Source organism: Mastigoproctus giganteus, chromosome 10, assembly GCF_048544385.1.
Source record: "Mastigoproctus giganteus isolate SK-2022 chromosome 10, ASM4854438v1, whole genome shotgun sequence".
In the NCBI taxonomy this organism is placed as follows: domain Eukaryota; kingdom Metazoa; phylum Arthropoda; class Arachnida; order Uropygi; family Thelyphonidae; genus Mastigoproctus; species Mastigoproctus giganteus.
In genome coordinates this window covers 17004697-17030568 of record NC_143584.1, presented here as the reverse complement: position 1 = coordinate 17030568, position 25872 = coordinate 17004697, and the positions used below count along the sequence as shown (strand labels likewise).

The 25872-nt window shown below is 36.0% G+C and overlaps 1 protein-coding gene across 6 annotated transcripts in view; it reads right to left on the bottom strand.

Annotated features, from left to right (window-relative positions):
• LOC150078808 (poly [ADP-ribose] polymerase 2-like) overlaps positions 1 to 25872 on the bottom strand; it is a 167446-nt gene that overhangs the window by 50477 nt on the left and 91097 nt on the right. For all 6 annotated transcript variants that reach the window (XM_090382479.1, XM_090382477.1, XM_090382483.1 and 3 more), the window contains exons 7-8: positions 17987 to 18071; positions 10848 to 10986 (exon numbers count right to left, since the gene is read on the bottom strand). In XM_090382479.1, coding sequence (XP_090238605.1) covers positions 10848 to 10986; positions 17987 to 18071 — 224 coding nt within the window. The remainder of the gene's footprint in view (positions 1 to 10847; positions 10987 to 17986; positions 18072 to 25872) is intronic.

Genomic DNA, 25872 nt, shown 5'->3' with positions numbered 1-25872 from the left:
TGGTCAGGCCACACCTAGAGTACTGTATACAGGTCTGGAGGCCTCATTTCAAGAAGGATGTAGAGCTGCTGGAACGAGTACAGAGAAGGGCAACAAGATTAGTGAATGGAACAAAGGGGTGCTCTTACGAAGAAAGGCTTAAGTTTTGCAAATTACAGTGTCTGGAGACTAGGCACCAGCGAGGTGATCTGATAGAGGTGTATAAAGCCTTGAATGGTTTAAGCATGCTCAATGCTGATGGGATTCTTCCTCTAGCTCAGAAAAATCACCTGAGAGGGCATAAATTCAAATTGAGGAAAGACAGATGTAGGATAGATGTGCGGAAATTTGCCTTTAGCCAGCGGGTGGTTGGTGGGTGGAACAGACTTCCATCCCTTGTGGTGGAGGTTGATAGCCTAAATAAGTTTAAGGCTCAGCTGGACAGGTATTTTGAATGAACAGAGGGGTGAAGTGGAAGTGGGGTGTTTTTTTTTTTTTTTTTTTGGCTGATGCTGCATAAGCTTGCTTTCTTGCATCAAATGCCTCTACTAATGCTAATGCTAATGCTAATTCAAATATTTGCACATATAAAATATTCTGCATTACATACATATATAATTATGTGGTAACTACTTACGAATCAAAATTAAACGTAAAATTCCAATTAAAATCATGAATTTAATTGATGAATTTAATCATGAAAAATATGTGATTTTGGGTTATACTTTGGCCCTCTTCCTGGTAAACTAAAAGGGGTTTGTTTTAATTTTAAGTCGCCTGCAGCATTACCACCCAACAACAAAGTCAACCGATCCTTCACTGGCATGTGAAACCTGCCAGTGAAACAAGCCTTTGAAACCTGGCATGTTTTTTTTTTTCTTACTTCAATATGAAACTTCTTTTAGGCATTCGTTACCAAAAAAGTCCTGCTTCATCTATGTTAAAAACTTGTTGAGAAGTATAACACATAATACCACTCTTCAAAAATTTTAACAAGTTCTTTTTTGAAAGTCTCGGCTCCTTGATCTGCACTTGCAGTCCCTTCCTGGATTTTAAATCTATTCAACCAGCCCGTACTAATTTTAAATGGTTCCACATTTTTTTTAGGTGAGTTTTCTTCAGATATACGCTAATCTCTCTCTGGCTTTCTTTTTTTTTTTTTTTTTTTTATAATATTTAACTAAACTGAATTCTGCATTGGATATTATCTTCAATAAAATTAGTTAAAGTTTCTCCATTTCAATCCTAATAGCCGGCCTAGCCATAGTTGCTTGCAGTAGAACAGCTGTCTTTCCCACTGCTAAAATTAATTCTTTATTTTGTATAATTGTTCTTACAGTTAAACTTGCTAATCTTAAATTATGGCACACATCCGCTTGTCGTTAACCAGAATCAATTCGCTTCGAAACGTCTAATTTAATTTTAAAACTCAGTCTTTTTCTTACATTTGTAGTTTTCATACTGCGTCCAGACGTTGCTTTTTCGTTCTTATCCGCCATTATTAACTCTTTGAAAATGTAACTGCATTGGTTGCATTAATTATGATACAAAGTTCGAGTAAACTGTCTATTAAGCATAATGTCTAGTGCTGTACTGAGTGATAACTAGACTCCGGATAAATCCATATAACGCAAATATCACAAGCAATATAGGTGATCATTTTTTAAAATGTTGATCGCGGAGCTACGTAACAAGTCACTGCACTGCAATTAAATTAGCATGGGAGAAAATTTCACTAAGCGTAGGAAAATTTCTCAAGTCATCGTGGGAAACATTTAAATGCTGTTTTGCTATTCATTTTCAAGTTATCGACTCCATCAAATGAAACAATTTCAGTAAATATGGCAAAAATGCAATCTGTAAAATAGCGTTATAGTGATTTGTGACAGCGTTATAGTCAGATACAGGTTATAATATAAGAACAGCGTTATAGAGAACCGCTTTATAACGAGGGCTTGCTACACATATATATGTACATAAGTAAACAAATTTAATATAATTATTAGTTCCAAAGAATTGAAAAGTGGAATAAAGAGAAAACACATTACTTTAACTACCATTAACAAGCTCAAAGTGATAGAATAACTTGAAAATGGCATTCCTAGAAAAAAAAAAATTTGCTAAAAAATTTGGTATTGGTCAACAGGCTGTGTCAGATATTAAAAAACAAAAAGAATCTATAAACACATTTCCTTTAAAATTCGATGTGGGAAGTGATAAAAGCAGTCCATCAAATAGTGAGACATATAAAAAGCCAAAAGAAGTGTTGCTGAAAGCAGCTCTATTTAAGTGGTATTCACAGCAGCGATCAAGTAGCGTTAGTATGCAGCGCCACCTGATAAATGTATAAAATGACAAAACATTTATCCATATTTCAATGGATAAATGTATTGCCTTTTCATAACTGACAGTAAAGTGGAGGAGAAATTGTTGAAGATAAACATAAGAAAGGCACCTGGGGTGGATGGAATCTATCCAGTTATATTAAAGGAGGTGGCAAAGGAAGTAAGCAAACCCTTAGCCATAATTATGAGGGCTTTCCTGGACTCAGGGCACGTACCCATGGACTGAAGATGTGCAAATGTGACCCCAATCCACAAAGGAGAATCAAAGGTAGACACAGGTAATTACAGACCTGTTAGTTTAACTTCTGTTCCAGGGAATTTAATGGAGGCACTGGTTAAAGAAGCACTACAGGATCATCTAGACAAGACTTCAGTTATACCTCGGACACAGCATGTTTTTGTTAAGGGAAAGTCTTGTCTGACCAATCTGATTGGATACTATGATGTGGTCACAGAGGAACTGGATGCAGGGAATAACTTTGATATCATATATTTGGATCTTAGAAAGACCTTTGATACTGTTGCACATGGAAGACTGCTGCACAGATTAGAGCAGCGTGGCATTGGAGGCAAATTGCTGCTATGGATAAAGGGATGGTTGAGTGGGAGAAGATAGAGAGTGGTAATCAATGGACACTGCTCTTCATGGACTAATGTTATTAGTGGAGTCCCTCAGGGTTCAGTGTCAGGTCCATTGTTGTTTTCTGTATATATATAAATGATATTGATGATGGTATATCAGGCTCAATGTCCAAGTTTGCAGACGATACGAAGGTTGGCAGGGTTGTTAATGACACCAATGACAGTATGCTGCTGCAAGAGGATCTAGAAAAGTTGAGTAGATGGGCTGAGAGGTAGTAAATGAAGTTTAACATTGACAAATGTAAAGTATAGCAAGGCCTTGCATAACGCGAGTTCGATTAACGCGATATTCAGTTAACGCTATTTGATTTGAAAAATGATACCACTTTTCACTTTACACGATGCAAATTTCCAGTTAACGCGATCTTTTTTTTTTTATGTGATAGTTGAAAAAGATTTGAATTGCGCGTTAAGCTTACCGCGAGTCGTACAGTCAATAAACAAACATTTGCCTGCTGCCCGCCTCGGTGTGTTCCATCAACCATCGGAAGAAGACGTGTTTGTTTCCTGCTAATAAAGTCAATGCAGACTTGCATTTAAAAATTCAAATTTTTAAATGAGCCAGATGAAAATATTACCGCGAAGGAGATAACGGTAAAAGAATTAGATGAAATCTTTCGTATCGCAGAGAACCTCAAACAAAAGATTTGATGTTCTCTGCGATATTTATTTCGCCAGGGCCCAGAGAAGATTGTTGTCGGCTATCGGAAATTGATTGATAAAAAGAGAAAGTCAACACTGTTCAAATATTTCCGCAACAGTAATTTCTTCATTGTGTATTTTATGTCCGAGGTTCCCAAAGTTTCTCGGTTCACAGCACCTTTAATGTCTCAGTAATTTTTTCAAGGTGCACCCAGACCAAAAGAAATACCTAACAGTTTCTTTTAGTAGTTAGGTCCAAACAACTTAATAAGAAATGCTGAAACTGTGAACTACCGCGAGCTAGTAGTTCGCGAGGTGTCCGACAGATGTCAAGCATCGCTGTTTCCCTTGAAAATTTAAAATATTCTGCAGTTTAAGAATCGCTGTTTTATGCAATAAACATTTAATTCCATAATTATTTTCATTATCTTTTACATTATATAAAGTTAAAAAGTTATTTAAAAGGTATTTTTAAAATTCATTATGGACATTCCAGAAGGTCAAGGACCAATTATAATTTTCCAATTGGTTATGATATTCGATTAACGCGTTTCCGTTTTGTGCAATGGGCTCGCGGGATGAATTAATTGCGTTAATCGAGGCCCGCCTGTACTACATATGGGAAGCAGCAACCCCAGAGTAATGTATTAACTCTGTGGTACATTGACAGTGGTAGAGAATGAAAAGGACCTGGGGGTAATTGTGCAGGCAGATATGAAGTTTTCTGGGCAGTGTAGACGGTCTTGCAAGAGTAGTTCATGGTGTCTTCTCAATGATATACAGGAATTTTTCTAGTAGAGATAAGGAGGTGATTATCCCCTTGTATAAAGCAATGGTCAGGCCACACCTTGAATACTGTATGGAGGCCTCATTTTAAGAAGGATGTAGAGCTGTTGGAATAAGTACAGAGAAGGGCAACGAGATTAGTGAATGGAACAAAGGGTTGCTCTTACGAAGAAAGGCTTAAGTTTTGCAAATTACAGTCTGGAGACTAGGCACATGCGAGGTGATCTGATTGAGGAGTATAAAGCCCTGAATGGTTTGAGCATGCTCAATGCTGATGGGATTCTTCCTCTTGCTCAGAATAATCACTTGAGGGGGCATAAATTCAAATTGAGGAAAGACAGTTGTAGGATAGATGTGCGGACGTTTGCCTTTAGCCAGCAGGTAGTTGATTGCTGGAACAAACTTCCATCTGTCTTTGTGGAAGTTGATAGCCTAAATAAATTTAAGGCAGAACTTGACAAACATTTGAAGTGAGTGGATGGATGAAATAAGGGTTTTTTTTTTTTGGCTGATGCTATATAAGCTTACTTTCTTGCATCATATGCCTTTGCTAATGCTAATGGTAATATCATTAAATTTTCCACTTAAGTATTTGTGTTCTGAGTTCATTGTCTTTTAGGGCTATCTTTTTTTTTATGTAAACCCCAAACACGAGAGGTATTAGAACCTATAGTACTTAGTACCGTGCTTGGGTTGAAGGTCGAGAAGACGAAAGAAGATATTTGTTGACATTGGACTTGAACTTCTGTAGACTGTAATTTTCAGGAAATACGTATGAAGGAAGGTTGTTCCAGAAAACGGCAGTTGAATGAATAAATGAGGAAGATGAAAAGTTGGTTCCGTGGGTTTGAAGTTGGACAGTAAATGGATGTTGGCTGGTGGCGGCACGTGTTTGGACAGTTTTGAAAGAGAGAGCGGGAATTATAGAAGACAATTCAGAAGAACAGTGCCCATGGAAGCATCTGTAGAAAAGTCATGCAGCAGAAACGGTGCGTCTATGAGAAAGCGAGTGGAGAGACTCTGTTAGAGATGGATCATTAATTAACCTAACTGCTCTCTTCTGAATGGAATCAAGAAGTCTGAGAGAGGTTTTGGGGGCACCATCCCAATGTGGGAACAATATTCCATGGCAGGGCGGATTTGCGATTTATACAGAGTGAGCAGCTGTTTGGAAGAAAAGTAACGCAGACAGCGAAAGAGAAAACCAAGTTTTTTAGATGCAGAGGAAGCAATATTTGTAATGTGCTTGTGCCAAGAGAGATTAGAAGTCAGGGTAATCCCCAAAAGAGATATATCATTTTGCCTAGAAATCGAAGTGTCACTAAAGATAAGCATAGGAGCAGAAGAATCCTTTTTGTGAGATATAAGATAAGACTGAGTTTTAGAAGGGTTCAAATCAACTAAGTTGTCATTGCCCCACTGGAGAATTACCATAAGATCGGCATTTAAAGAATTGGTAGCAGATTTTCGAGAAGTTGAAACTGATTGAGCAGGGCAAGGTTTCTCAAAATGGAAAGTAGAATGCAACGTTCTATCATCGGGAAAACTATGGATAGCATTTCCAGTCACTGGAAGAAGGTCATTAACATATAAGAGGAAAAGAGTGGGGGAAAGAACTGAACCTTGGGGGACACCAGCATTAGTGGAGAAGTAAGAAGACAGAGAGCCATCTACCATCACCCTCAGTGAGCGATCAAAGAGAAAACTGGATAATCAATTACTAAAAACAGTTGGCAAACCATAAGATGGAAGCTTGTTTAGAAGACCTTTATGCCAAACACGATCGAAAGCCTTTGAGATGTCAAGAGCAACTACTTGTGTTTCACCAAACCTTTCCATTGAATTAGTCTATAAATGGGTAACATAAGCCAGAATATCACCAGTGGATCGACACTGACGGAATCCATACTGGCGATCGTTGATCAAACAGAAGGTTTCAAGGTAGTTTAAGAGTTGGCGGTTAATTGATTTCTCCATTACTTTAGAAAGAGTAGAAGTAATTGCAATGGGACGATAATTGGATGGGAGGGATTTGTCACCCTTTTTTAGGAACTGGCTGGATATGAGCAAATTTCCAAGCAGAAGGAAAAACACCTTTGGAAAAAGAAAGTGAAAAAAGGCGGCAAAGAACAGGAGTAAGTCCAGGAGCACAGGTTTTGAGAACAAGTGGAGAAATACCATTGGGACCTGGAGCTTTCTTAGCGTCAAGATTCGTCAAAATCCTTCTGACATCCTTTTGACGGAAGATCACAGGAGGCATTGAATGGAGCGTGTTGGTAATGGTGGGAGGTATTTTACCAAGATCATTAATACATGAGTTCGAAGAAAAATGGGATGTTAGTAGGTCAGCTTTATCCTTGGCTGAAGTGACAACAGAACCATTTGGTTTGGACAGAGGCGGGAGCAGAGATGGGCAAAAGTTGCGGCCAATAGCTTTGGCAAGAAGAGACCAGAATGCTCGGCTACCATTAGGGCAAGAAGCAAGTTTTATACTCTTAGCCTGTTCAAACTCTAAGTTTGGACTGCTTTACAATTGTTGAGAGTCTTAATAGCTGCTTTACAATTGTTGAGAGCTTTGGTGTAGGCAGAAAATGAAACTGAAGAATTAGAATCAAGCCAATTACGATATGCAACATTCTTCTCTTGAACAGCCTTCGTACATTTACTGGAAAACCAAGGTTTTGATAAAGGACAAGATTTTAAAGTGGAGTGTGGAATAAAGGACTCCATTCCTACAAGAATAATTTCACTGTCACAATCTGAGCAAATGCTGACATCAGAAGTTCTGAAACAGTAATCCGACCAAGGAAAAGAAATCTTGCAGGTCATCCCATTTTGCATTCTTTTAATGCCAAAGAACACAAGGTTGGGAATAGCCATGAGATAAAGGCTCCATTGGAGTAGAGACGATCACCAAGTTGTGATCTGAGTTGTCTAAAGGACCTCTCACTTCGACCGTGTACTTAGGATTGTTTGTGAGAAAAAGATCAAGCATGTTGGCTGTATTAGGATTGTCCGGTATTCTTGTAGGTAAATGAACAATCTCTGCAAGGTCATTAGTAATTGCAAAAGCCTCAGCATCTCGACCAGTTGGGTCGGTGTGACTAGAAAACATAAGCCAGCTGGAATTGTGAACATTACCTCAGTGTTAGGAAAGTTGGTCTGGAGAAAGTCAAGTAGCAAAGAGAGGAAGTCAAAGAGCTCCACGTGATTAGTGGAGTTGGGAGAATGGTAGAGACAACAGATGAATTTGACACAATGAGGTAGAGAGATTTTAAGCCAGAGAAGGTCGAAAAGAGGAGATTCCAAATTACCAAGTCTCTGACAGGGAATATTGGAACAGACAAATGCACAAGGCTTTGAGGCAAAAGGAACCATACAGTGAATAATTTGGGCAACTGAGATGAGCAGTAGTTGAATCAACCGATAACTGAGATTAGAAAAATCTCAGTCAGAAAAAGTACATGGGGTTTGGCAGACTGCAAGTGGAAATGGACATCGTTGAGATTGGAATTGAGATCACGTATATTTGTGAAATGAATTAGGAAGTGCTTCTTCACTGATCTGGATTAATGTGTAATCTGGATGACATCTCCCCACAATTACTCCGGATTAGTGATGGTTTACTGTATTTTCAAATGTTTCTACTTACTGAAATATTTAACTAACAACATTGCTTGTGAAATCGCAATACTCAAGTAGAATGGGAGTTTAGTTTAACTCGTGCGAAAACACAGTGAACATGAACTTTTTGCACTCTAGTGCATTTATAGATATCTAAGGAAATTTTCCATAGTTGCACCTAATATTTGTTCAGTGATGATGCTCTCCAAAATGATTGTGATTTCAGAAATTTTTCAAATTGCAGAAAATCACAGCAGGAACAATTCTTCAAATGAATTTTTCGATTGCTTTGTATCTGAATGATCAGGGTCATTCAACTGCAAAGCAATCTGGCATTCTCTCATGCTTCTCTCAACAATTGCCTTTTTACTGCCATACACAGTTTTGCTCTCTTAAAACTTTATGTCAATTGCAGATCACTTGTAATGTAATGTTCTCCCCTTACTCAAAAAACTCTGTTGCAAATCTTACGAATCTTATTCAAAACTCACACTGCAACTCAATGACTATACAGTCTGATAAAATCTGATACACAAATCATCCAGACTATTCAGGAGTGTTTGTCATTTTTTTACAACTACTAATAGAAATTTCAGCCTAAAGCAGTGGTTCTCAACCCAAAATGTATCATGGACTATTGTATTTTCTAACTTTTCTAACATGGAGCAGTGAAATAACTATAAAAAATTTAATTTTATTGATATCTTAAATTCTTCATTCAACAAAATTAAAAATAAACTAGGATCAATTTTAATTAATTTTTTTTCCCTATATTCTTTGATTTTTTTTTTTATCTCCAAAACAATATAAATCAACAGAAATAATATTTTTAAATCAAATAATACAATAATTTGTACAAAGAGACATCTTCAGAAGTCCGATATCATATATATATGGACAGTACTGCAAGCCTGCACTTGGAATACTTTGTCCATATATGGAGACGGTACATAAAAGAGAGAAGAATTTCTTGACAGAGTTAAGACAGGCAACCTGGTGAGATATGCAGAGGAGTGCCTGTGTGAGAAAAGACTTCAAATATATGGGCTGCAGAGCTTGGCAATGAGGCAGCTTAGAGGGGGGAAACTGATTGAGGTCTGTAAGGCACTGAGAGGAGGTAGTAATATGAATGAGGGTGAACTTTTTACTCATAAATAAAACTAGGAGCCATAAAATCAAATTACAGCAAAAGAAGTTTACAATGGATTTATAGGGAGTTTTCTTTTAGCCAGTGATTTGTTAATTACTGAAATAAGTTACTTCCATGGGAATCTGAAGCTAACAGCTTGGGTAAATTCAAAGGTGGGCTGGATAGTTGTGAAAACCTGTGGCTTCCTTGCACTATATAGCTAGTACTAAAAGCTTTCTCCTTCACAATTTTTTTGTAATTACAGTTAAAGTAATTTGCATGACTAAGTAACTAGTTAACTTAATTTTTGTTTTATTGATGAAATAGTTTTTATGCATAAGTATGAAGATGGAAAATGCAAAAAAAAAAAAAAAAAAAAATGCTTTTTATAAAGTGCTGGATATTGTATCTCTTATCCAAAACTGAGTTATATTCATCAAATTAAAACTGATTTTAAACCTAAATCTGGGTAGTGTTCAATCAGTTGATCACCAATGTTTGTGAGCTTATTCTAGTGTTCTCAAAAAGATTGGTAATATACAAATTTTCTGATCATAGTTGATCTTCTAATAGAAAGCGTGCAATAGGACTTTGATTCATTTAACAGTGATGAATTAACAGAAAAATTAACAAATTAAAAGCTCTTTAAGCTGTTAAAACTTTAAGGTAAAAGAAGGTAAAAACTTATGGATTAATTTGCAAACCATCAAAAAGCAAGTACAAATAAACAAGTCGATGTCTTATGTTTGCTTAAGCAAGCATAAGGAACATAAAAAATACTGTTGTTAATACTAATCTCGTTGTAATCCCTTACCTTGTGAGTTTGTGAAATGGGTAATCTTGGTCTTAAACTTAAATCTAGATTCAATACTGCATGGTTCACATGACACACATTAATACATTATCTTGATCCAATTCACTGTCATCCCAAATTTTTGAGCATGAGACAATGGGATTAACAGAATGTATCAGTTTAACAGAATGTCATTATCTTTTTGATAATGACATGACCACTAGGCACTATGCCAGTTATATTCATTTTGGTAGTGCATTCTCTCTTTTTTTAAAAATAATTTTTACCATTCAAAACTCTGTACCCATTTTTAAAATTCAAACCTCTAACCATTCAGAATTTCACCCATGTTGATGTGTGAATTTTTTTTTTTATTTTTTGCTTAAGATCACTCAAGGAATATATACCCCTGAAGTTTAACAGATTCCTCCTGGAACACTGAATGTGTGTATCTATACACTTTTCTTTTTGTGGCAATTACTTTTTACAAAGCCATTTGATAAAGAGAAGTATTCCTAACCTAAAGGCATTCCTAAGTATACACCTAACCTCTGCAATAAAGAATGTTCAGCAATAAGTCTTTGCAAAGATGTTATCTCATTCATTTTCCTTCATTAAAATTAGATTGCTCAGTATTCAAATTCAACCAATATTTTTAGATGGACAAGGTAAACTTCAATGTGTGAGAGCCACCCAATATATAGTCAAAAAGTATTTTTTTGTTTCTTTTTAATAACAGGAAGAAGGTGAGAAAGAAAAAAAAAAAAAAATACAAAATTATCCCTAACTTATAAAATTTCAGTAATAATTTTGTAAGTTATTCAGTGTTCACTTCTATTCATATAATCTGTAACCAGTAAACAGACGGCAAGTAAAAAATTAGTAAATAACAAATTTTTTCACTCACCCAAAATCATGAGGTATTCTTGTGTAGAATTCATTACAAGCTTGGATTAGCTTAGATCCCATTTGCTGCTCCTTAATACAGTCCTCAATCTTTTTTAAGGCAACATAGCCTGCTTTTATTTGGTCTGTTGTAAGTTTTCCTGAAATACATTGTTATATATCTAATTATAAATGAAAGAACTCATGCATTTACTAATATACAATACTAAAAGACAAGCCATTCTAAGTGCAAAACATCAACAGATGCAATCAATTATCAGCTGGTTTTAAATTACAACTGATTCCCAAGGGTGAACCACACTGTTTCCTGAACTAATTTCATGTTTTTTAAAGGAGATCAGGGCCAACTCTTTGATAATTTTATCACAACTATATCGGATACAGATTTTAAGAATTTTGTTTTACTGTCATTGAACTATTTTAGTGCACTTGCATCATTTATATACAGCCAATTATAGATTAGCAAATTTGCAACAGCGGCATTGTTTAAGTTACATCTCATATTGTGAATACCTTCACGACGAGTTGCCATGACATTGCACTACTTCGAATAAGTAACGCTTCACCCGAAGGAGAAGACTGTTGTTACTTATTCTCAGTGGATACCACCACCCAGAGAGCACCATTTCAGGGCTATTTGACCCTTCTTCGGTGAGTGGGTAGGTAACCCAAGTGATGTAATGATGACAAAACAGTTGTGAATTATATCTCCACAATATGAGAGATGCCTGATGGTGTATGATATAAGTTAGGACTCTAATGCATTAAGGGCTTATGCCTCAAAGCTGCGAAAGAATTATACTATGTATATTTTAGTGCACTTGCATCATGGTCTAACTCTTTCGCAGCTTGAGGTATAAGCCCTTAATGCATTAGAGTCCTGTCATTGAACTTATGTAAAGATAATTGAATTATATAATACAAAGATGGGCCAAACAAATTACTACTTCTCAACTGTCATGTATTTTCATTGAAATAAGTTTTTTTGGGGGGAGGACTCATTTGTATTTCATGCCTCATTCAACTTTTAAATATCAAAATTCATGAAACTTTTCAAATAGTCTTTCTGCAGGAACATGCCAGAATGCAATGAAATGTTTACACACATCACAGAACAGGATGGGAAAATTACGTATATCATTATGAAATGCAATAAAACCATTTTTAAACTTATTTGCTTTTGTTCACAAATGCCAAGCAATTTCCTTTAAATAAGACCATTCAATGTTCTTAAAGGAGGTTATAGCTCCATTGCAAAAAACCATTGCAATTCTTACACTTTGAAGATTTTGTCTCTGAATCATAAAAACTCAGGCTGATTTATTTATTGTTTATTTAGCATATGGCTTACATAACTCCAGGGACTAACATCTGGTGAGTATGGGCTTGGGACACCCAGAGTCTTGAGTTGGATATCATCATCCTTCTCTCTCTCTCTCTCTCTCTCTCTCTCTCTCTCTCTCTCTCTCTCTCTCTCTCTCTCTCTCTCTCTCACTCACTCACTCACAAATTTTTTTGGCTGGTGTAGCATAAGCCTCAGACCTCCTTGCACCATATGGCTAATAATAATAATAAGAGTGTACACAAATATAAAATTTAAGACATTAAAGAAAAATTAAATACAGGTAGCCCTCGTATAACACGGTAGTTAGGTTCCTATAAAATGACGTGTCAAACAGTGTTATATGGGACTAAGAAAAAGCAGAAAAAGGAGGGTTAAGTTCCAAAAGCTAACAAAAATACACCATTCTAGATTTCGTGCATCTTCTACTCTCTTTAAAAAATCAGTAAGCTTGGTTTGTTTGCTTTTTGCTTGCTAAATCTTTGTGAATTTCGTTGTATGGAACTAAGCATTTTTGAAGCTCCCTTTTGAATTTTGGGCTCCTTTCATTCAAGGATCTGCATTCAAAAAATAAGATTCTAATTGCTCAGCTAACTTTATGCCTTCCCATATGTTTAGTGTAAAATTTCATCTGCGCTATCCTCCTCTGAATTGATTTGGTTTTACCACTGATGCCATTTCCACCAAATCCGTTTTGCCAGCCTCTTTTTCTACCAGTAATTCTTGAATGTCTTCAGTAAATCATATCTTTCTTTATTTTTTTTATGAACATAGGCAGCTAAGGCCATGTTACTCTGTGTATATGGTCTATAAATTGCGTGTCTCCTGGGGTCAATTTTCTGTTTTGCTGGACAAAAAAACCGAGTTTCCAGGGGGGCGGGGACCATGCTACACTCGTTTGAGACCACCTAACTCAGCCAGTTGAGAGAAAGATCCATAAAATTTTCCTCCTGTCATTGACAGGGTTTGAACTCGGGTCTTTTCCACCCAGTGTGGGCAGGAGGGCGATTCTATCGACTGTGCTACCCACGTGGGCTTCAGTAGTCATATCAAAACCTTCCCCTCCTACTGACATGGCAAAGTTCTACTATCGCACCAGTTACCATTTTCAGCCAGTTCGACCATATTTCCTGAATGAACTGACTCTAGCCATACATTTTTCCACACACATTTAACATTGATGGTTTTACTTCTTTGAGCAATAACACTATGATTCTGATACAGTCCACACAATGAGAAATGTTTCCATGCATCCCATTACTTCAATAGATTCAGAATCTATTTTTTTCCAAAATCCATTGTAATGATTTTCTGATGTAATGAGTTTTAAAGGCGGATATAATGCCTTAACAAATGGCTGAATGAAAGAAGTTGCATTAACCTGTGGTGGTGGAAACATAACTTCAATGTTTGGATGACATATCTTTTGGATGGCCTGGTGTACTATCCAATAGTAATAAAACTTTGAAATCTAGATTTTTTCCACAAGTTCAACAAGCACAAGTTCGATAGCATAGAACGTAACACAGTGATTTCCCAACAAAATAAATACAGGGATTTCTCAATAATTTTTTTTGACCAGTGAGTCAACAGCGGGGATTCAAAACGAGTGGAAACGTTGAAAAATTACATCCAACATAATAGCAGGGCTTCCCCTGCAATAAAACATGTTGCAGAAGTACCATGTTATACGGAGGTTGCCTGTATAACTTTATATTTGGCCCAAAACAATTTAGCTTTTCGTGGCTCTTCAGATCATTTATTTACACCGCATAACAGTAATTTCTAGGCCTTGCTGAACTGCTAGACAAATATGATTTTGTCATATTGGGTTCATTACTGTGGTAAAACAGTCCAAAATCAAAATGAATTGATCGATATGCTTGGAGATTTTACTCTTAAAAATATACTAGAAAGAGCTAGGAAAGGGAAATATTTTAGTATAATTGTAGATTTTACTCCCGACGTTCGTTTTATTAAACAACTTTTCATGACAATAAGATTTGTTGACATCGATGATGTTAAAATTAATGAACATTTTCTTGCTTACAAACCAATCACTGATTTATCTGGAAAGGGAATTTATGAATCTATAGTGCAAATTTTGGAAGATTTTCAATTGGAGTTAACTAATGGCAGAAGTCAGGGGTACGATAACCGGGAAACCGATTAACCAGAACACTTCAATATTCCAAATAAATAAAATTAAAAAAAACCAACCAGAAATCATAAAATTCAAGTAATAAATAGAATAGATATAAACACGTTTTGCAAGTCATAAGTAAATAAACAACAAGAAGTGGCATTATAAGTCATCTTTGGGAGATTAGTGTACCTATTATCTTGCAACCTCCACTGTCTTCACACCCACCGCTCAAAAAAAAAATAAAAAAAAAAAAAAAAAACCACCCAAATGTTTAGTTTGTTTTAGTGCACGATATCAATTGTTGTGTTCTGTCACATCGCAAAAGGACAAATTTTGTTTCATCATTTATGTCAGGGGTGTCCGAATTTTTTTTTTTATAGTAACTATTTATTTATTTATTTATTTATTTTTTTTTGTTTAGAAATCATGAAAATGATGGGCAAACACAAGAGTTGTGCTCTTAATTAAACAAAAACTTGAAATTATTCAAAAGTTTGAAAACAGTATCTGTTAAATCTTTAATGAATTATAATGTTGATGACCAAACCATACGCGACATTGTAAAAAATTAAGGGAAGCTATTAGATTTAAAATCGACATCGTAAAAAATAAACGGAAGCATCGTACTGAACACACGAGTAGTGCACGGTAAGTTTTTTTTTGTTTTTTTATCAATTGCCATACTTTTTACATATGGCAATTGTTGTTGAACGTTTTTCGATACAGTAAGTCCCCAACTTACGAAGCTTCGAACTTACATTACATTATTTATATATTTTTTTTTATATGACTGAAGTGAAGGGGACACACATTTCACTATAATACTGTAACTTAAAAACCCACAAAATTCCAGCTATCAGTATTATTGCACATGCAATAATATTGAGTTTACTACCCATTTACAATTAATTGCACTAACAGAAAAGCCCAATAAACCGGAAAGTGCAAATTGTTTTTATTGTTTTATGGCAGTGACCTCCAAAAATGTGCTTTAGTAAAATGTGAGCTCGCGGGGAGAGATAATGGAGTCTTCGCCTTAACCCTGTGAAGTTCTTTACAGAAAATTTCATTGACTGTTATCATGGTGCTGACTAAGAGAATAAGTGACAGCAGTACAAGTAAATCTATCAAGAAAAGGAAAGCGATCGAGTTGGATCAGAAAATTAAAATAATAAGGATATATGAAAATGGCCAAACGTTAACAAGAATCGTGCGGAATTCAGATTTGTCAATGGCAACGGTAAACACAATAAAGCAGAAAGACAGAATACGAGAAGCGGTCTGCATCAATGAAGGTCAACAATAATAATAACCAAGGCTACGAAATACATATCAGTTTTTACAGTTCAATAACATGCATTTTTTCTTCCTTTTATGTTTTCTTTTCTATGTGCCATTCCGGCTACTTCGCTGTCCTTCAGATCAAGTTTTTAATTGAACTAATTAAAAATATATAACTATTTTTCTTCATTCTTCTGAGGACATTGTGGTTTTTGTAATTTTGGCAGATTGAGGATTAGTAGCAACATTTTATTAGTCATTCCCGAGTTACGTGAAACTCTACTTACGTAAGAAGTCCTGGAACGTATCTCTTACATATATCGGGGACTTACTGTACCTTTGGATTAACTGGAAAATCAATTATCCGGGAATATTTTTTTTACCATCTATCCTGGAAAATTGAGAGTCTATTGTATTTGTGCATTATTGTGAATATTTAACTAATACAGTGGATTCCGGTTATTTGGGCCACCGGTTAATCGGGGCAGCCGTTTATTTGGGGCAAATCTTAAAAAACAGAACCCAATTGAGAAAATAGCCAGGATTTACTTCGCTTAATTGAGACAAAATGCCGTTTAATCGGGGCAGAAGACCCCAGCACTGAAGATTACCCTACGATTGTCCTACCATACCACGTAGTTTGGTCGAATTTCTGGAGGTCACAACCATAAAACAATAAGCAGTCACCTGTTTATTGGGCTTTTGTGTTAGTGAAATCTATCATAAACTGATAGTAAACTGGATCTTACTGAATTTGCGATAATACCGACAGCTGGAATTCTGTGGGTTATTATGGTGAAATGTGTTTACACTTCTATGGAATCTTCAATCATATAAAAAAAAACAATTTTCAGGCTCTTCTCTTCATTCCTATTTTTAAAGCTTCGTAATTTGTTACTCCGTTCTCACTTGTGCATATCATGTTACTTGCAATTTGTGTGTGTGCGGTGTTCTTTGTTATTGATTGCTTATCTTTTTACTGCTTTAAATATTAACCCCCGCCCACAAATGACACTGAACAGAAATGTCAACTAGTTTAGTTAGTATGTACATATTAAGAACGTATTAATTATTCCGATTAGCACGTATATTCTTCCGAATTTCACGTATCATTTAATTTTTTAATTTGTAAGGTAATAAAGGGCAAATTTGTACTTAATATATCTTTACTTTTATAGCATATGGATAATATTCCTCCTATTTTCGCTAATTAGAATTGCTGTTTAATAGAATTAAAATTCAATTCACAAACGTGATCACAATGACCGCCACTTATTACACATCGTACAGTGTAATAAGTGGCGGTACTTTACAATGGTGACTCCATCATAACGTGATTTGATTGAACAGTGAACCAATTGTAAAGGGGAGGCGGGGGGGGGGGGGGGGGGGGGGGGGGTACATTGTATTTTTAACTATTTACGTGAAATTTTGGATGATTGGGGCAGCCACTTAATCGGGCCAAAATGCACTAGTCCCGATGTGTCCCAAATAACCGGAATCGACTGTATAATTGACAAATTTGACACATCAGTTTCCTTTACCAATAAGTGCAGTGGGCTGCAAGAAATTTGCCATGAAATATAACCATAATACATGTAGTGAGAAAACCAGCTCCAACAGCAAGAATAAAGTATGACTGTCTTTCACACATAAAACAGCTCTTGTTGAAATGAGTCACATACTATTTGAATATTTTTTAACAACCATGCATAGTGAAAAAAAAATGTTAACTGTTATGTACATTATATTAAAAATGACACACTTTACTGCTGACAAGGCTACAAAATATGCTGTGAAACACCACTGTAACATGTGCAAAAGAAGAACCATGAGTAGGAATTTGTGCAATAAGCCCCAGCAGTATGCTACCTGGGTTCATTAATGGAAACATGGATGTTGTAGATGTAGCAAAAGAACAAGCTCTCACAGCAAATAAAATTTAGTTTCACTTGGTAATTTATGTTTATTGAATGTAGTAATGCCATTTATCAAATAAGTATACCTGCCTGTCAAATGACATTAAAAAAAAAATAGCAAATTTTCATTATAGCTCTATTCAATTTCATTATACTAATGTTTGCCTGCAGTTAGTTTTGGCAATCTTTTTGGATTAGAAAAGTCATGGGACACAATTCACACTTTGAATTTCACTGTAGACACATATTGAATAATCTGTACTAAAATGCGTACAAAATCCCATATAATATGGTAGTGATTTCGAAATACATCCATTTTAAATAATCCAATATTGAATTAATGAAGATATACTGTGTATGGGTTAATAATTAAGTACTGAAAAAGGCTTCAAGATTCGTGACAAAGAAAATATAAAATAAAGCCTGGCAAAAGAACAGCAATAACTACATACCTAATGGTGCCTTTCTGGCATCATACTGCATTTCCATTACAGCTTCTTCCATGGCTTTAATATTGCAGATAAGTTCAATCAATGACTGCAAAAGAAATAAAACTATAAATATGTCAAAATCATTTTTAAAATATTACAAAACTATAAATAAAAACATGGAAAAAAAGTAACATCATATTAACTTATTTCTTTTGAATTATTAAACTATAACCTTAATCACCAAATCATATACAACATTATAGACAATGTAACAGCAAATTATAACTATAATAAAAAGAAATAAGGAAGTTTAGTTATAACTAAGCTAAAAATCAATCATATTTCTGAACTGATTCCAAAACATGATTGTGTGCTATTCTTATACCTAATAGACAAAAAAAAAAAAAAAAAAAGAATGTTCAAGAGAAAATTGCTCACACTGTCCTCCTTATGATCACATACACTGACACTCTTTTAATGTTAATTTCCATTTCCCAGACATTTTTAACTGCCCAGTGTCTATTTCTTGCATGAAAGGCACATGTGAAAATCCACTATATAATTTCTTCTACAACAAGAATGACTATGAAGAAGACCAAGGTAAAAATCACTTAGTGGTTTTCTTGCCCTAGTCTCCCCAAAACATGAAGCATAATTCAGCATATAATCCGATCTTTTGAAGTAATAAAAATCATCTAAAATTAAGTTTCACTTATATGCCAAATATAGCATCCTAAATTTGGATAAAAGGTATGTGCTCAGGGTTAGAAAGACATGAGTAAATACCAGTATATTTACAATTTATTACATGTATATTTTTATATAAATATACATTATTACTGCTCACCTTTTAAAACCCAAGCATCTGTTCATCTTCATCATCAGACAAAAACAGTTTCTGGAATTTGTCAGTTGTGATTTCACGTTTACTTCTTGAGAACTCAAAAAAAATATATATAAATAAACTTTTGAGATTTTCAATTTCACATAAGAAAACATACTTCTATACTGAGGTATGTTTACAGAGAAATCAATTTGTAGTACATACTAAAGAAGCAACAACAAGGAATTGCTTCGTTACACAATTAAAGCTTCCATGTATGCATATAGCATCAATAAGGGCAGGGCCGGCCTGAGCTACAGCCAAGCTGGGAGGTTGCCCGGGTTGCTGACACTTTGGGGGTGCAGCACATTCGGGGTGGCGAAGGTTTGAGAGGGCACATATGCTTCATGGAAGGGGGGGGAAGAAAGATCTGGGAAAAGATGGAGGCCCTTTCTTTCTCTATAGTGCAGTAAACAGTCAAAAAACAGCTACGTGGCATGCGTCCAATGCAAAGGCCCTCTGCCTTTCAAAGATTTTAGAGAAAATGGATAGAAAACCTGGGAATACCAGACTAACCGAAAATTTTCTCTCACACCCCTCAGAGATGGACTGAGTTTGTGGAACAATGGCAGCTCCCTTGAAAGGGGCATTTTTATTGTCTTCTTCCAGGCTCCACCCTGAAAGATGTATCAGGGTAGAGCCTGGTTAATATAGTCGGACCTCTCTTTAATGAACTTCCATAGAGCGAACTTTTTTGATTTCTCCTTGGTCATTACATTAAAAATAGTTTCTGTATAACAAAGAAATTTTTCCATATAATGAACTGATTTCGAGAGATTTGGGTACAGATTGTTTGTACCTCTGGCCTTCAGGCAATAGAGTTGACGGTGTAGAAAGCACGAATTGGGAGCTAAAAGGATTAATCACTTTAGCTTTTAATAGCTAAAGGGTTTAATTCTTAAGAGCAATCCACAATTTAGCATCCTGTAAAGCCATTACTGTAGTGAGAAGTCATGCTGGTCAACTGCTATCTATGTGTTGTCCACAGTTATTGGCAAAGATTAAGGCATATTCCCGACACAGACATTGGATCTGGTCAACCTGTTTTCTATTGTAAGCACCCTATTAGAGAATTAGGAGAGAGTGATTTTCCTTTATTCTGGAAATTCATCTGTTTCGCAGAAAAGAGTCATCCACACTTTCACTAAATTTCACCTGTCTCTGTATTAATAAAGATTTCTTCTTCTTCTACAAGTGGTCCCTAAATCAGTTTGTTTTTGCTTCTGTGCAAGTAACCTTATACAATATCTAAGAGGAAGGCCTTGAGTGTTTGAGGAAACGGGACCCAGTCAGCAGAGTGCGAAATCATGCCTGTATGAAGATGTAGATGAAGCTGTTTTTAAGTGGGTGAAGTTGATTTGAGACCAAAACATGTAGATAACAGGGCTATTAATAAAAGAAAATGGTATGGAGTATGTATCTTTTCTGGGACATAAAACATTCCAAGCCAGTTTTGGTTGGCTGGACAAATTTAGTGCCATCGCTTACTCAAAAATGTTATTTCTGCTGAAAGTGGGGTTGTAATTGAAAAAGACTGTACCCATTGAAAAGAAACCATTTTGAAAAAAAATTATGGAGGACTACGAGCCCAAAGACATTCAACATTGATGAAATTATTTTTCAGGTCTATTTTTTGAATGTTTGCCGAACAAGCCACTGACTTTTAAAGGTCATAAATGTGTAGATGGTAAAAATAAAGGAGAGAATTACAGTCTTGGTTGGTGCAAATATGGCTGGTAATGAAAAACTGAAGCTTTTGGTAACAGGCAAAAGTAAACAACCCTGATGTTTCAAAAGAGTATAGTCGACTACAACAAAAAAGCTTGAATGGCAATTGCAATTTTTGAACAGTGGATTTTAAATTTGATGAGAAAGGTGATGAAAGAACACAGAAAAATCACTTTGATTGTCGACAACTTCCCTGCTCATCTTCACTCTGTAATCTCAAAACCTACAAGTGTGAAGCTAGTTTTCTTCCCTCCGAATGCCTCGTCTAAACTGTGGACGAAGGCATTATCATGAATTTGAAAATGCACTACCAAAGGCGCATACTGAAAAAAAAAAATTATACTGAGAACAGAAACCAACTAACCTATAGATTCTGTTATAGAGTTGTGGATGTGCGTATCAGAGTTGGCAAAAGTTTGGACTCAAGATGTGACGGAAACAACGATTAAGAATTGTTTCACAAAAGCAGGTTTTGCTAAAACGCCAATTAACAGTGATGAGAGAGATGAACTGCTACAAGACATTGAGCAATCTTGGGAATAACTCCAAGCAAGAGGTTTGATCAGTGTAGAAATAGGAGTTGATAACTATGTCACAGTAGCTGAATATCCAAGTAACTCCAACATTTTGGAGAGTATTCAAACTAGTGACAATATCGACAATGAGTTGGATGAAAATGAGGGCAACAAAGGTAATGAGTGCAATATTAAACCTTCCAAACATGAAATGTTGGCAGCAATTGGAACTTTGCATCAAGGCTTCAGTCGGGTGGATTTTGGAGTTCGTAGGCTCTAGGCAATTTTATTCTGAAACATGCTAAAAAAAGGGGGAGGGGATAAAATGTTTCTTCTATTTTAACACTGACTCCAAATCACGTCAATTAACATGACTCAAGTTTCAACTATAATAAATTATAAAATGCCTTAATTGATGGAACAACCATCACGTCAATTCTTCTAGTTTTCAGAACAGACACTAGATAGCGTATGCGTATTGAACTGAAGCTCAAGTCGGGTGAACTTCCGAAACCTTTTGCTTTTATTTCCATTCCTAGAGTCAATTGCGCATGTTTTTTCAGCTCATTTTTTGCTAGCCATGGTGAAAAGAGTGAACTGTTGCTTTTTCAAATTTTTCCCTTCCTTCATAGGCCCTAGGCATTCTGCCTATGGTGCCTAATGGGAAATCAACCCTGCCTTCAGTGTGAATAAAATGTGCCAGAAAATATATTTGAGTGCTTAAACAAATGCGAACATTTTTATAAATGATGTACAGTAAAATCCAGTGTACAACAAAAAATAACCAAATATTTTACGACATAATTCTTAAGTGTACTAATAAATTGTGACCATCATGTAAGTAGTCATTAAATTAATTGTTTTAGAATGTTAGAAAATTTACTCATTCCCACATATATTTCTGATTTATTTTCCATATTTTACTGTATTTCTGAATGTTGAATTACAGTATTTTTCATTGTTGAAAAGGTCATATTTCTTTATAACGAAATTTTTCAGGTGAACGACCAATTTCTTTATATGGAAGTCCGACTGTATAAGCCTTGAGAAAAACATATGTCCACCTTTCCATTTGTATCTCAACCTATTTATAGCCATGAAGATTTTATTTTTAAAGTATCCTTACTGCAGAGTAGAGTTTATTGCACCCATTTGGTCCCTTCGTGCAGTTCCATTTACATTTTTTCTGAAACAGCGATCATTCAAAGTGCATGTGTTCGAGAAGATCTAACTGCGTTTTGGTTGTCAGCAAGAAGGAAGTGCTCTTTTTTGGTTTGTCTTTAGGAGTCTGCAGTGAAAACATCATATTCTTTCACTGCTAAGAACATTATTGACATGTAATCTGGTAAGTACTCTATTTTTCTATAAATTCAATTTATTTATTAAATTTAAGTCGGGTGAACTTCCAAAACATTCTGCTTTTATTTCCATTCCATATTTAAAATATGATGTTAGACATGGGTTTTGAATGTGTTATATTGTGATTAATCACTGCTCGTGCCGGAAACATTTATCTCGTTTTCTTCTCTCGTGCATGTCCATTATTTTCTTAAATTACTAACAAACAATTTTTTTATTCTCACTTTGAATTAGAGATTTTCTCATACATGGACCCTGTAAATATCTATAACAGTTAAAAATGAAATTTACGAAAGAAAAATCATATTTAAATCTCAATGACAACTTGTAGTGGAAGGAATAAATAATATTTTGTTACTAAGCATTTGTTTACAATTTACACGACTTTTAGAATAAAAATTATGTAGAACTAGAGCCAGTAATGCTTCGCTGTCACATTAAGTTGATTTAGATTTCTTTTAAATAATTAATTTAAAAATAACGAATCCTATTTTGCTCGCAAAAAAATTTTTTTTTTGTTTCTCTGTTATGTTAAGTTTTATGTAATCTATATTGTTAATAAATCCAGATTGTTGTGTTAGTGACTTAATGATAATAATTAGTGTACTAGTAATGCAATAGAATTTATTTACCACGCTAACTGATCCTTGAAGTTGTCACAGACATTCTCTGATATGCCAGACAAACTGTACTTGCTACCTGAGGGTCTAAAACGCTGTTGGAACTGATATTCAGGTGACACTCAAAGTCAAGTGGCCTCAAATTTCGGCAATGTCCGGACGGTCTGTGACAGCCAAATCCTCTGCTTGCACCTTCACAATGGTGGGACTTTTAGTAATCCTGGGTATAACCTCCATGCACAAGCACATGGTGGGTGACCACCCACACCACATGAAGCAATGCCGCCCCTCAGTGTTACCAGGCAGTACTAGGTGGTAGATGACTCTCATCAACCGGTGCACTACCACCACTTTGCTTACTGGAGGCTTGAAGTGGTGGAACCCATGTTTAATCACCAGAGCTAAGCTCCAGTCAACCCGCCATCATCTCTTCCATCATGCAGTATGATCGATGACTTTTGAGGTTATGATGAACATTGTGGTGAGATCCAATCTTCCTTACATTTCGAGAGTACAGCTCTAAAACTGTGTTCGCAGGCCGGCCGCTAGATAGTACACCGGACCGAACCTATTGGTAACTCTCTAGGAGGCTTCCGGATCAGATATATGATCTTGCTACCTCTACTCTGCCAGATAGTGACTGGAGGGAGTCCGAGTGGTGTGTATGCGGGGGCATTGTCGAAGCCATGTTATGTCAAGAATCTGGGTATATTCTTACTATGTGTACGCCATATCCAAAAATTTCATTACTTCATACAGCATGTCCCACCCACTTTTTCCTACTATTGAATATACCACGAATTGTCAAACTAATAGAGTAAGCTTATCTAAGAAAAGATCTAAACCTCCCAAACACTTCTTAATTCATTTCAAATATATGTGATCTCAATTCTAATCTCAACCATGTCCATTTCCACTTGCAGTCTGCCAAACCCCACATACTTTTTCTGACAGAATCACAGTCATCGGTTGATTCGACTACTGCCCATCTCAGTTGCCCAAATTATTCGCTGTATGATTCCTTTCACCTCAAAGGTGGTACTTGTGCAATATTCCCTGTCAGAGGCTTGGTAATTTGGAATCTCCTCTTTTCGATCTTCTCTGGCTTAAAATCTCTTTGCCTCATTGTGTCAAATTCATCTGTTGTCTCTACCGTTCTCCTAACTCCACTAATCACTTGGAGGTCTTTGACTTCGTCCAGTCCAACTTTCAGTGAGGTAATTTTCTTTGGTGAGTTTAATGTTCACAACTTCAGCTAGCTTCCGTTTTCTAGTCACACCGACTCAGCTGGTTGAGACGCTTAGGCTTTTGCAATTACTAATGACCTTGCACAGATTGTTCATTTACCTACAAGAATACCGGATAATCCTAAACATACAGCCAACATGCTTGATCTTTTTCTCACAAACAACCCTTCTAAATACACGGTCGAAGTGAGAGGTCCTTTAGGCACCTCAGATCACAACCTGGTGATCGTCTCTTCTCCAATGGAGCCTTTATCTCTTGGCTATTCCCAACCTCGTGTTGTTTGGCATTACAAGAATGCAAAATGGGATGACCTGCGAGATTTCTTTTCTTCTTTTCCTTGATCGGATTACTGTTTCAAAACTTCTGAAGTCAATTTGCTCAGATCGTGCCAGTGAAATTATTCTTGCAGGAATGGAATCCTTTATCCCACACTCCACTTTAAAATCTCGTCCTTTATCTAAACCTTGGTTTTCCAATAAATATGCCAAGGCTGTTCAAGAGAAGAACATTGCATATCGCAATTGGCTTGTTTCTAATTCTTCAGTTTTATTTTCTGCCTACACCAAAACTCGCAACAATTGTAAAGCAATTATTAATCAGTCCAAACTAGAGTTTGAACAGGCTAAGAGTATAAAACTTGCTTCTTGCCCTAATGGTAGTCGAGCATTCTGGTCTCTTCTTGCCAAAGCTATTGGCCGCAACTTTTACCCATCTCTGCTCCCACCTCTGTCCAAACCAGATGGTTCTGTTGTCACTTCAGCCAAGAATAAAGTTGAAATACAAGCATCCCATTTTTCTTCCAACTCATGTATTAATGATCTTGGTAAAACACCTCCCACCATTCCCAACATGATCCATTCAATGCCTCCTGTTGTCTTCTGTCAAAAGTATGTCAGAAGGATTTTGACGAATCTTGATGGTAAGAAAGTTCCAGGTCCCAATGGTATTTCTCCACTTTTTCTCAAAACCAGTGCTCCTGAACTTACTCCTGTTCTTTGCCACCTTTTTTCACTTTCATATTCCAAAGGTGTTTTTTTCCTTCTGCTTGGAAATTTGCTCATATCCAGCCAGTTCCTAAAAATGGTGACAAATCCCTCCCATCCAATTATCGTCTCATTGCAATTACTTCTACTCTTTCTAAAGTAATGGAGAAATCAATTAAGTGCCAACTCAAAACTACCTTGATACCTTCCGTCTGATCAACAATCGCCAGTATGGATTCCGTCAGTGTCGGTCCACTGGTAATATTCTGGCTTATGTTACCCATTTATGGACTAATTCAATGGAAAAGTTTGGTGAAACACAAGTAGTTGCTCTTGACATCTCAAAGGCTTTTGATCGTGTTTGGCATAAAGGTCTTCTAAACAAGCTTCTATCTTATTGTTTGCCAACTGTTGTAATGAGCGATCAGAGAGAAAACTGGATAATTGGTTATCCAGTTTTCTCTCTAATCGCTCACTGAGGGTGATGGTAGATGGCTCTCTGTTTTCTAACTTTTCCACTAATTCCAGTGTCTCCCAAGGTTCAGTTCTTTCCTCCACTCTTTTCCTCTTA